Source organism: Eucyclogobius newberryi, unplaced genomic scaffold (genome assembly GCF_026437365.1).
Source record: "Eucyclogobius newberryi isolate DKJ021-1_F unplaced genomic scaffold, fEucNew1.0.hap1 SCAF_22, whole genome shotgun sequence".
Classification (NCBI taxonomy): Eukaryota; Metazoa; Chordata; class Actinopteri; order Gobiiformes; family Gobiidae; genus Eucyclogobius; species Eucyclogobius newberryi.
This window is the reverse complement of record NW_027315857.1, coordinates 6,108,828-6,121,736: the sequence shown is the minus strand read 5'-3', so window position 1 is coordinate 6,121,736 and position 12,909 is coordinate 6,108,828. Positions and strand designations below refer to the sequence as shown.

General features: G+C 37.9%; 1 protein-coding gene across 3 annotated transcripts in view; it reads left to right on the top strand.

Moving 5' to 3' along the window:
• dock11 (dedicator of cytokinesis 11) overlaps window positions 1–12,909 on the top strand; it is a 91,776-nt gene that overhangs the window by 59,603 nt on the left and 19,264 nt on the right. For all 3 annotated transcript variants that reach the window (XM_072458912.1, XM_072458913.1, XM_072458911.1), the window contains 11 exons: window positions 1,024–1,208; window positions 1,500–1,613; window positions 4,280–4,355; window positions 4,518–4,600; window positions 4,836–4,956; window positions 5,091–5,157; window positions 6,081–6,128; window positions 6,208–6,347; window positions 7,989–8,104; window positions 9,620–9,757; window positions 12,158–12,340. In XM_072458912.1, coding sequence (XP_072315013.1) covers window positions 1,024–1,208; window positions 1,500–1,613; window positions 4,280–4,355; window positions 4,518–4,600; window positions 4,836–4,956; window positions 5,091–5,157; window positions 6,081–6,128; window positions 6,208–6,347; window positions 7,989–8,104; window positions 9,620–9,757; window positions 12,158–12,340 — 1,271 coding nt within the window. The remainder of the gene's footprint in view (window positions 1–1,023; window positions 1,209–1,499; window positions 1,614–4,279; window positions 4,356–4,517; window positions 4,601–4,835; window positions 4,957–5,090; window positions 5,158–6,080; window positions 6,129–6,207; window positions 6,348–7,988; window positions 8,105–9,619; window positions 9,758–12,157; window positions 12,341–12,909) is intronic.

The following is a 12,909-nucleotide window of genomic DNA, read 5'->3' as shown; positions in this document are numbered from 1 at the left end:
ATAATAATAATAATAATAATAATAATAATAATAATAATGATGATAATAATGAACCAAGGAATTTAAACCTGGCTTTATCCAATGTTTTCAGATGTCAATATGTGTATTTTTTGGTGGGGGGGTCAATTTTTACAGATAAAATGGCATATTTACTAAACGTCAATATGATTAAAATAAAAACCTTGTAATGGATTATTTTCTTCCATTTATTTCTATGAACTGCAGAATAATTTGAAAGTATAAATTATGTCTGTATAGATTTAAGATTTCTTTCTATTATTATCCTATTCGCCTGCAGTGTCTCACGTTAAATGATGAACCTCAAAACATTACTATTACTAAATGATAAAAAGACTCCTCCACATGTTAACTTATGACATGTCATTTATGACCCAAACAATCATGATTATGATTTCCTTCTGATTTAAATGTTAATCAAACCAAAGTGTGTCTGGATTCGAGTGCCAGGTCTGAATGGGGGCCAACTGTCTGTCAAGGAGATTTTGAAGTGCTTGGCTTTTGGGAGCTTTGATGAGTTGTACTCGATAATTTAACTGGGTATTTCCTTCTCTGCAGCTCTCTTCTTGGTGTACTTTTAGTTAACAGAGCACCAGTTGTTACACCTGATTTTCTCCAAGTGCTTGTTGAATGTTTTGATTCTTGCATAACACCATGTCTTAAAGTCTTTTGACTGAACAGCCAACAGATATTTCCTCCACATTGCCATTACCACGCCCTGCAAATCTGGTTTATAATTTTTTTTTTATTGTGTTACAGTGTAAAGACATAATCATCGACATTATCATCAAGTACAAGTCTGCACTTTCATTGTGAAGCATCCAAGCACATTGTATTGGATTGTTGCTTGTATTTAAGTTCTAATACCAGTCCTAATCTGCAGTAAAGCTGTTAGAACTTTGTAATGCAGTGTTTAATTACAAATAAGACTTCTAGTTTAGAAAGTAAGTAGACTATAATGTTAAAAGGATGTGAGCTAATAGATGTTTTTCATTGGGCCCACAGTAGAGCAGAGCCTGGAGTACAACCTGACGGAGGAGTTCTGCAGAAATCACTTCCTGGTGGGTCTGCTGCTCAGGGAGGTGGCCGAGGCGCTCCAGCAGGCCCCTGAGGTCCGGCAGCTGGCTGTGAGCGTGCTCAAGAACCTGCTCATCAAACATGCCATGGATGACCGCTACACTGCCTTTAAGGTAAAGAACCATTTGCTCAATATGCAGTATTAGACAATCAAAATCAATCAGTGGTGTTTTGGATACTTACAACATTTTTAAATGCACTTTCCTTTGAACTTGAAAATGGACAAATTTGCCTAGTCACTGGGACAGACTCAAGTTCTTTCTTTTTGATTTGGTCTTTTTGCTCTCTGGTCTTGTTCTGCTTGTTTTGTAATATGAAAAGAAAACAAAGAAAATGTTTTTTAAATTATTATTTTTTCTGTTTAAATGTTTCAAATTGTAAATATTATTGTCTATGATCTATAGAACCAGCAGGCCAGGATCTGTCTTCTGTACCTGCCCCTGGTGGAGCTCCTGTACCAGAACCTGAAACCACTCTCTGCCCAGCCGTACACCCCCAGCTCTGGACTCGGACTCAACGTAAGTCTCTCACTCTCTACTGTACATTCAAAAAAGATAAGAAATAAATTGTTTTATATAGCTTACGCTGTTTTTGAAGAAATTACTGGATCAATTGAAAGAAATTACAAACACATTTGTTCTCATAAACTGAAATGTATTAAAGGTAAATCATTTGTCCTGCCACGTATCAATCATAAAACGCACCTACCGCTCACCTGCAGCCGCGTCAGGCTCGTCCCCACGTTTCCGCGTGCCTAAGCGCATGGATCTATCATAATATAGTTCCCTCAGTGTACGAGGCAAAATGAAGACGGAGAAAGACAGTTCGAGCTGACGCAGAAGTGGACAGAAATCTACGGGAGACGAGAGATGCGATGCGCTCCGTTGCGCTAACAAACAAACGCACGTGTGTGTTGTATCAGTCCGCACGGGGGAGTGCGCATGCGCACTTCCGACTGCGTTCTCAAATTGCCGAAAAATCGTCCATACCGCCTTTAAGAAAAGGAAGTGTAATTTCACCAATACTGTGCTTCAGTTTATGTGCATTACAACTTCAGATCACAGTTGATCTACAGAGATAAACATTTAGTCTATTTTTAAATAGATTGTTATTGTTAAATAGACATTTGGAACTGAAAAATATTGTATTTGACTTAACAAAATAAACGTTTCAAGATCTAAAAAAAACTTTTATATGTACTAACATTTCCGCTTCTATGTATTACACCAAAAAATACAAACAAACGTGGGAGCGTTTAAGTAAGATGGTTAAGTTACCCCTCTGGCCTTGAAAATATAGATTAAGCGCATGAGCCACAGTGTTCCGTCAAACCAAACTCTTTTGTCAAATTGTGGGCCAAATATTATGTACAAAATAAAACAATAAAATATATAAGAAATACATAGCTTTTTTACAGCCTAGTAATAGTTGTGGAGACTTTTGCACAAATCTGCAGCAGGTGAAAGACTGAGTCCATATTCATGCTTTTGATGTGATTTCTGATATGAAATGTTCATATCACAGACATTTTCTGCTCAAACTCAATATGAGCTCGCTATTTTCATAGTTTAAGCTGATCTCAGTGACACATTATTCATGTAGTGACTCAAATGAGTGCATTGTGTTTGTGTTCACAGTCACATTAGTGTGGACACAGTCAGAGCTCATAGCAGCTTCACTCTGTCATGTTCATACTTTATTACACTCTGACTTGTGTTTTTACCTGTTGATCCTGATCTGTCCAGGTTTGTAGAGGTTTGGATGTTTTCCTCACAGAGCAGAAGTTAGTTTTCTTGTTGTTAGCTCCACATTAGCTCCACTTTTAGAACAGCTCTAACATCTGTCGGTGTAATCCCTCATTCGTCCAGGCGTGTTCCATAGTAGAAAAAGCTTCAGTTGTAGTCATCTGGACTCAGTTAGAAAAAATAGACGTTTCGACTCTCATCCAAGAGTCATTGTCAATAAAAGAATTTAGATCGAGAACTCCGATATTAATACTGTTCTGTGGTAAGACCCGCCCATTGGGCGGAGCCTTCCTGAAGTAGAAGGAGTTGTTTGTTTCAACAGAAACTCCCCCCTTGTATCTACCGAGCTAGCCTATTCAGAATTTTAATGGGCTATTAGAATCCTCTTTGTCTTTGTGAGACCCTGGCTCAACCACCCTGAGTACCTGATTAGCATCTAAATGTCCTGGTCCTGGTCCTCTACCTTTCCAGGGGTTCAGTATACCATAATAGATACCAGGAAGATTGAATCTTAGCCCTCCATTTCTGTTTAAAGAAGGTCTTTCTTTTTTAACAAAAATAGCTTCCTTAACTCCTCTTTCAAACCATCTTTTTTCTCCCTGCTTAAAACCTTCACCTCACCGTCTTCAAACGAGTGATTAGAGGCTTCAAGATGGAGATGCACGGCACTCTGAGGTCCTGAACTTGTATTTCTTCTGTGCTGATAGAGCCTCTTGTGTAGAGGCTGTTTCGTCTCACCTATGTAACGTTCTTTACAGCTTTCTTCACTGCATTGGATCGAATAAACTACATTGCTCTGTTTTTGAGTCGGCAACTTGTCCTTTGGGTGAACCAGTTTTTGTCTTAAAGTGTTTCCTGGTTTAAAATAAACAGGGACTTCGTGTTGTCTAAAAATTCTCTGCAGTTTTTCCGACAGGCCAGACACATAAGGGATAGAAACACCCTTCCTTCTCTGTTCAGTTTCCCTTTTGTCCTGCTTCTCGTCTATTTTTTCTAACTGAGTCCAGATGACTACAACTGAAGCTTTTTCTACAAAGCTCTAACATCCACAAAACCGTCTCCTTTCTTTCTTCCACGTGTTTCCTAAAGCCACACGTCTCTTTTCCTTGCTCAGACCTCTGCTCTGAGGTGCGTAAGTGCTGTCAAGTGCGCAAACGCGTGTCTTACTTCTCTCAGCACTTCTCCCTTGGCAGCACACACGGCAGTGAAGAGCCGCGCGGGGGAGGGGCGGCCACCAGCGGCATTGTGGGACGTGTAGTTTTAGCGATAAAAACGGTTACGGATGTAACTGCGGTTCTATGAACGGAAAAGAAAAAAAAACCTTTTTTAATTTTTTTTGTTTTAAATATGAATTCGAAATGTTCGGCGGGCCGGATGCATATGTTTGACACCCCTTCTCTAAAGGTTCTAACCTGTCCTCTTTGCCCCGATGGTGTTAGGGCTCCAGAGATGACCTGATCTCCACTGGTTCTTCAGACAGCAGGAGAATCAGCACTGCGGTGGATAAAGACCACGGTACACACAGCCTCTTTCTGTTTGCTCTCCATTCATTAAGAACCACGTATGCCCAAGCGCAATGAAATCTGTATTTGAACGTACCTGTCACAATACGTTATGTTGTTTTATAAGATGTTGCAGCAAATCTTGCCCTGCTTCTGATGCATGACTTGGTTGCAGGTCTGATGCTTCTGAACGGTCATGTTAAACGAGAGGACTCCAGAGGGTCACTGTTCATGGACTCAGGACCTCCAGACAATGAGGTGAAAATATACATCACAACGATCTGTCGCTGACCATATGTGATTACAAAACATTTGCTCTTTCGCTCTGTAGCTAAGCATTTTTAGGTATAGAATTTAACTTCCTGATTGTAAATAATGATTTGATTGATTTGATTGATTGATTGATTTGATAACTGTTACTTGTGTGTTTGTTTGTTTGTTTGTTTGTTTGTTTGTTTGTTGCATGCGTGCGTGCGTGTACGTGTTTGTACAGCTGCAAAGGCGAGGTTCCACCATGAGCTGCAGTCTGGGGGCTCCTCCCGGCAGACTGGGCCCCTACGAGATCAAAGGGCTGCTCCTCTGCTTCCTGCACATCGCCAAGACCCTGTCAGAAGGTCCTCACATCAAATTGAATACACAGATATTAAATTATAGTTACTTGATACAGATTTGCATCCTGGGTTATCGTGTTTAAGGAAGTTTGTTTAAGAAGGACCACACCTGAAATATCGTTTTTGTTTGCATTCAGATACTTTGATGGCCTACTGGAACAAAGTCAACCCACAAGATGTTATGAACTTTCTCAATTTGCTAGAGTGAGTTTTCACACCGTTAATGCGCACTATGTTGCTTTTCTTGTTCCCATAGAGATGTTATTGCTTTTCTTTGAATATTTTATAGTAGGACATTGAAGAACACATCATGCGAAATAGACTTTTTTTTAGGCTTTTAACCATGCATTGGTCCTGCAATTGTATTTTATTATTGTATCATTCACACTAGTTTCTTTTATCCTGTTTAGTAAATCCTTCCTTGAGTCCTTTGTTTCAAAAAACACTCTATTCTGAATTTTCCAGTTTTGGGATGTCATGTTTAAGTCCATAAATCACTGCTAGACTTGCTCTGAGCATTTCTGCCTCAAATCACATTCATTACAACTGTGCCCTTACATAAGCTTATCAAAGGGGGAGCTAGGTTTAGGCTTAGCTAACTCTAACTCAATTCCTGATGTGAGAAATGCCTGACTGATATGAAGTCAATAGGACAATAACAATACAAATCATGCATAATATGATCCTTTAGACCAAGGACCCCCACTGCTAAATTAAATTGTCGTCTATGATAATTTCAAGTTGCAAAACATTTAAGCTCTGGTTTAGTTGTTTATTTTATACAATTTGACTTAACGTCACCAAAATATACAGTTTTTAATTGAAAATACATTAAATGCAATGTGATAATTATATAATCATCTTACAAGTCATCTTGTGACCGCCCGCTCATGTCTTGTGACCCCCACTTTGTGATTCACTGCTTTAAACTCTAAAGCCGTAAAGACAAGCAGATGACTAGTTACAGGTCACATCTGTGGAGACTGAATTTACTCAACTTGTAATTGAGTAAATTCAAAGATACTATAGATGAGTATAAAACCATATTGTGAACATTTTAAGGCAAGCAGGTGACGTACCCTGTAGTGTACCTTTAACTACAAATACTAATTGTTTTTTGCTCATAGGGTCTGTGTAGTTCAATTTCGATACCTTGGAAAAAGGAACATTGGCCGGTAAGAATGTCTTTACCAAAATGTTTACCGGTAAATGAACTAGCCAATAACTTAAATTATTTTTTTATGACTTTTTCAGGAGTCAAGATGTGTGTTTGTCAAAGATGTTTTCATCAGAAAGAAAGTCACAGACCATGCCTGTCATGAGATGTAACCGAGCGAGCCTCATGCAAACAAAGATAAACCAGTTTATGGAAGCCTCTCTCACTCTCAATATGGGTAAACACCACATGCTTCGCTTTGAAGTGAAGTTACAAACACACACTCCTGGACGGATGAGGGATTACACCATACGGCTTATTCTTACATATGGTCATGGGGAAGACAAAAGTTGTCTGTTACAAATGGTTGACAGATAGTTGCATAAAATAAAATATGGTTTGGGATGAATAAATTGCAGTTAAGCAAAAAACAAAATTTGTTGAATTTGCAAAACAAAAATGATAAATCAAGTACAAAATTTGCTCATACAACTCCACTTGAAAGTCTTTGAAATTCATTTCTTAGGAGTCACTATAGACCAGGGGTGGGCAATTGTTTTCCTCCGAGGCGAGGGCCATAGTCAAATCCAGGCAAGTAGCGGAGGGCCGGCCCGCGATCATTGGTGTGAAAAAAATATATATATATTAAATAAAATATCACTTTTCTGTCAAATATAGGCTATTGAATCTATTATTTCATTAATTTAATTTAATCTTTATTAAGGATACAAGTGCAGATCGATGTTACAGACAGTTAAAAAATAGAAACTAAAATCTTTCTAGGGGCCGGATTAAAACATCATCATCAAATCAAATCAATTTATTTTTGTAAGGCCCAAAATCACAACAACAGTTGCCTCTGAGGGCCACAGGGAGAAATGAAACATGCCGAGGGCGACATCTTGCCCCTGGGGCCACAAATGCCCAGGGCAAAAAAATATATATTTATTTTTAATTTTTCCAAAATATTACATGGCATTTTTGGTGGGACGGATTATATAGACAAACGGGTATGTGGCCTGCAGGCCGTAGTTTGCCCAGGTCTGCTATAGACCATAATTTAAATTGGGAAATCACACATTAACAGCACACAGACCATATAATCCAAAGTAATAGCAGTATAATATATAAATACAGATATATTTATATGAAAATATATTTATATTATATATTACTTTATTATGTAGAACTCATTAGTAGTAATGCCCTACATAACCAATTGTATTGAGGGTTGGGGCAACACATATAAGACTAATACAAAACCAATCTTCACCTTGCAAAACAGGGCAATAAGAGCAATCACACTTTCAACTACTCAACCAATGCACTATTTATAAACCTTAAAAGGTTAAATTTAGGATTTAGGAGGATTTAGTCGAACTGTATGCACTAAAAAAAAATCGGAGATTGCATTCTGAACTTAAAGGAAGAGATTTTAAAAAATATAATTACATTTTTGCAAATGTGATATATTGTATATCTGTTGCAGGGGCATATCTCTAGAACAGTAAATTATGTCCACTTGATACTTGAAAATAAGTCTGTATGAATGTACAACTTCTGACTTCTGAGTCTTTGTGAGAATATTATATGTTGTGTCTATTATTGTACATTTTCCTTTTGCTTTCTATGAATTACAAATGATTTCACAGTAAGATTAAGCTAATAAGATTCAGCATATACCTTTTCAGTCTTTCTGCATGTGTTGTTGTTTCTGGAATTATGTCTAAATGGCCCTGCGACGAGTTGGCCACTGTCCAGGGTGTACCCCGCCTAAGGCCCAAAGTCACCGGGATAGGCTCCAGTCACCCGCGACCCCGAAAGGGAACAAGCGGTAGAAAATGGATGGATGTCTAAATGTATGTTGTGGTTTGTGTAGGCAGTGGTCTTTCGGAAGCAGAGATCCACCATCAGGCTCTGCTGGAGGGAAACATGTCCAGCGAGGTCAGCCTGAGCGTGCTGGACGTGCTCGCTCTCTTCACTCAGTCGTTCAAGGTAAACAAAACATGGTAATGTCATCAAAACACACAAACACAGACAGTAAGTTGTCCTCAATAAATCCAAAAGTTTTTAAAGCTTCAATAATGTACAATAGTAATAGTGTTTGTAAATGTCAACACTCAAATGTTACAAATGGGATGTCAAGATTATTCTGTTAGTCCATCAGTCAGCTCACAATAATGAAAAATAATAATAATCATGACCATTTCAGAAACAAAACTAACCCTTTTTACTAGAGCTCCTAAAGATACATCTAAACCTAAAGTTAAATATCTGATCACAGGAGCAGTATTGTAATAGACAATGGGATGAAAGGCAATGACAGGTTTCTCTTTTGTTTGGTCATCGACTCTTAATTGTGAATAATCGTTAATTATCGTGAGGTTTTTTCTCATGATAATTATTAACACCAAAATTGTATATTGTGACATCCCTAGTTACAAATAATAATGATAATAATGATTATCAAATTAAACATAAACATGACAGACTTTTATTATGTGTAATTTAAAAAATTAAAAATAAATCTTCGTCTATAGTCTGAACTCTGACTTGATGAATTCTTGCAATATTTGTTTCCCAAACTCTTGAGAATCCATCTGTTGATGTTGTTCACGCTGTTCGGTTAGAGCAGCCTGTTGTGTGACCAATCACAGCGCAGCATTGTAGTTTGGGCGGAAGTCAAAAGGACAATCCTAAACAAACGGAGATACTGACACACGTTCTTTGTCTTATTTGAGCAGATTTTCTTTGTCTTATTTGAGCAGATTTATTACTATTTTGTTTTTTTTAAAACATGCAGATAAAAGTGCTTTGTGTATTTGAGGACGGAGAAGAAGTCTGTGCTTTTTTCTTTGACTGGATTTAACAACACTTGATTTTACAGCTTGTTTCTGTTGTGACGCAGTCCAGATTCAAGTATTCATCCTGACGTCGCGCTTTTTCCCCGAAAGCTTTTGTCGCGAGCCTGTCCAGATTGATATTGTGTAGAACTCAATTCACAGTGATTTGGCAGAGCCAGACTCTGCACCAATCCCAAATCTTTTACAGACACAGGATTAGCTGTGGACCTCCTCCTTAAAGAAAACATACTTTTTTATGAATGTTTTTATTTTCGAAAAGTACTTTGTGACATTTTAGAATCCTACATCATCACTTGGATTCTTAATTTGTCAAATATTCAAATCTAAGTACAGGGAGGTGGGCGGGGTGAAGGGGGGTGAAAACAGGAATTTTCGGAGCAGGATTACTCAAACATGCAGGAATCGATCCAAAAAGAAGAAGAGTTGTAACAAGGTTAAAAGCTCAAGTTAATTTAGCATAATATGCCAGCTTTAAATAAACAAGCTGATTATTAACTATTAGAAATATCTAAATTGCAATCACAATTAAAATGTGATGACTTGCACAGCCCAGAGTCAATAAAAACATACATTACTCTGCAACAAAAGTCACATATACACAGTTGTTAAGTCTGATTAAACAGGCTGCTCTGTGTAACGTTCGCAGAACCAGCTGCTGGAAGTCGATGGTCACAACCCGCTGATGAAGAAGTTGTTTGACGTTTATCTGACCTTTCTCCGTGTCAGCCAGTCAGAGATGGCCATTAAACATGTGTTTGCCGCCCTCAGAGCATTCATCAATAAGGTATGTCCTCACACCTACTCGTCAGTTATGCACACCTACGATATCCACACAGAGTCTCTGAGCAGCCCACATTCCTTTTCCATTTGTCACCAGGCACTATTAAACAACACTTCGTCAGGCTGTCGCTTGTTTAGCCCACACAAACTATTGCGTTTATGGGAAACTAAACAGTAGACTCCCTTTTTTGACTGAGATAGCATACTGTACACAAGGCCTGTCATAGTAATACTATAACGACCTATTGTTCAAAATTTGATAAAAAAAAAGAATCATCACATTGTATTTGTGGGAAACTTTTTCATTTTGTTGGTAGTACAATCAGATTTGAGATTTAGAAAGTCATTAAGTCACTTTTATGACTGACTATCAACACTAACTTCTTGAGAACTCTGCAAAAAAAAATTTGAGTTGAAGAGTTGAAAAATGTAAATGCAGTCGGGAAAAGAACTCCACACCTGACATAACTGCATAACTCTTCAACATCTCAGTTCTTTGACTAAATCTCACAAACACTGTAGAAGTGGCCAGTATATACAAATTTAGATACCGGTAGTATTAAAATTTTGCTGGACTTAAAACAACTTTCACAATATTGAGCAAATAGTTTATAGAAAACATGCTGAAAAAGAGCTGAAGAGCTGTTTTAGGCTTTATTAGACAGGAATTTACAGAATGAAATAGGGATGAGAGAAGGAAGGACAAATGGTCAAGTCCCAGATTCGAATTTACATGGTTTGCTCGACCACGGAGCGGCACCAGTTGTCCATTTCTTTTTTCCTTTTTTTATAATTTCATTTTTCAACATTTTTTAAAGAATAAACATAAAAACACAGAACAGAAATGTAAATTACAAATGCAACTAGACATCCACTAAACGGCAAAAGAAACACAATCATGGCACTTTTAAATTAAAATATATGTCCCATTAGGTCCAAAATCTATGTCTATATCTATGTCATCTATCTATGTGATGGCCTTTTTTCGTGCCTCCAAAAGTACATTCAAAGGTATCCATTGATTGTGTCTATGGCAGGAGTTCTAAGGCCCAAATACAGGACAGGACAGTCCCAAAACATGTGATAGTGGTTTTCCTCCCGGTGCCACAGTTGGCATTTCCCTGTGATGAGTACTTTGACAAGTTGACACATTCCAGCAATATTCCTGCCAGACATGTGATTTTGTGGTCCTCCACTAGGATGTACATATATTTTCGCACTCTTCATTTGTTAAAGTAAAGTTGTTGGGGTTTTTTTGTGGGTACAGACCCACAGACACATAAACGAGCAGATACACACCCTAATGAAAACAAGCACACACAGACACTCGAAAGTACATGGCATGTGACCTGCAGCAGCAGAAAGGGCAGGTGTTGTTAGTGTTGACAGATCTTTACAATGAGCCGTTGTTTTAACTGAAATTTAAAGGTGTGATCCAAATTTTAATTTTTGATTGTTGTGGGTGTGAGGACTCTTTCCCCTTTGTTTTAATATATTTAGTAAAGTAGCTGTTCAAATTAGCAATGCACTGGTATAATTTAAATATGATTCTCCTTGAAAGTTCTTATTTATGAGCCTTGATAAAGATATCATTCAAAGTTGTAATGATCATGACTGTGTTCAATTTCTCAATTATATTATTTCCTTATTTAAAATACCTATAAAATAACATGATTACCAACGTTCAAGCAGTTCGTCAAAGCTTGACATGTGATTATCTTTTACAGTCTGGTAAAAAACCTTTATATCTTTTTGTTATCTAGACTTTAAATCTCAAATATGTGCTGTTGGGTGTTGTAAGAACAGATTCTAAACTTATTACAAATACTCAACAGTTTGTCATCTGTCAGTAAAGTCTGCACAGGAATCTCCGGCACAACATTACATCATATTTTTCCATTGCGCTTCATATTCTGGGCTATAACAGCAATGCTCTGATTTGAGCTTAAATAAAGTAATTTTTCAAACAAGCTAAACCTCGACCTCTTTTTCTTTTGATAATTGTTGAGTTTTTGAACTGAATATGCCTTGACATGTAGATTGTTTTGCCCCACTAAGGTTTTTTCATAGTATTAAAAAGAGCGGTATATCTTTTATGGAGAACCACACCTAAATATCTAAAAGATTATGTTTACCATTTAAATGGTTGAAGTGGGATGCCAGAATGATCATTTCAGGTTTCGCGCTCATCCCCCATTTCAGTTGTTCCGTCTACTTTTTTAAATGACATTTTTATTTTGATAAAGAAATGGTAACATTAGCCTGTGGCACTTAGAGTAAATAAGGATTTCCCTAGTTTTTGTCAATATTTAAATCATCATGACCTTTTTTTTACTAATCTGGTTTCTTCTTACCTAACACAAACCATAACCCAAAGTATGCTAATAAAACATTTTTGGCCCAGTTTCCGACAGTGCTTTTCAAAGGCCGTGTGACCCTGTGTGAAGCTCTGTGCTGCGAGGTCCTCAAGTGTTGCGTGTCCAAGCTGGCCCTACTGAGAGCAGAGTCATCCGCTCTGCTCTACTTGCTCATGAAGAACAACTACGAGTACACTAAGAGGAAGACCTTTCTCCGCACACACCTGCAGGTTTGTTCTGACCTGACGCACCGCACTTCCTTCCTTCCTTCCCTCCTTTTAATATAGTTTTATCAAATATGTGTATGAGTTTTTATGTGTGTGTATTTATCCACTGTTATGTCCATTATTAAATAAAAGACAGAATAAAATAAAAATAGTGACAAGGAGTCTGGCCAGCAGGGTCGGAAAATTCAGTCCATTTGGGAAAACGGCCAGTCAAGTATTTAAAGTATAAATAAGATAACAGACAAAATACTGCATAACATTCAACGAGCTTGATGGCACGGAACAGAGGAGCGACAAGGAAAACGTGTGTAATGGTTTGTGTGCTCTAGTGATGCGCAGGTGCTGAGGTCTACCCATGACCCGTAGTCCTAAACTCTCCTTAAAACTTCTCCGCTGCCTTCTCGAGTGCCGTTGCGAATTCAAACTGGTCCTAAACAGTGTATTTGGTTGTAAACTGTAAAATGAAGCCTCATATTTTACCCCATATGACTGCGTTCACAAGGCACCCGCCCCAAATGTGAGGTTATCGTGCGTTCAGTTCTGTCTCACCTGCACAACCCACCTTCATCGGC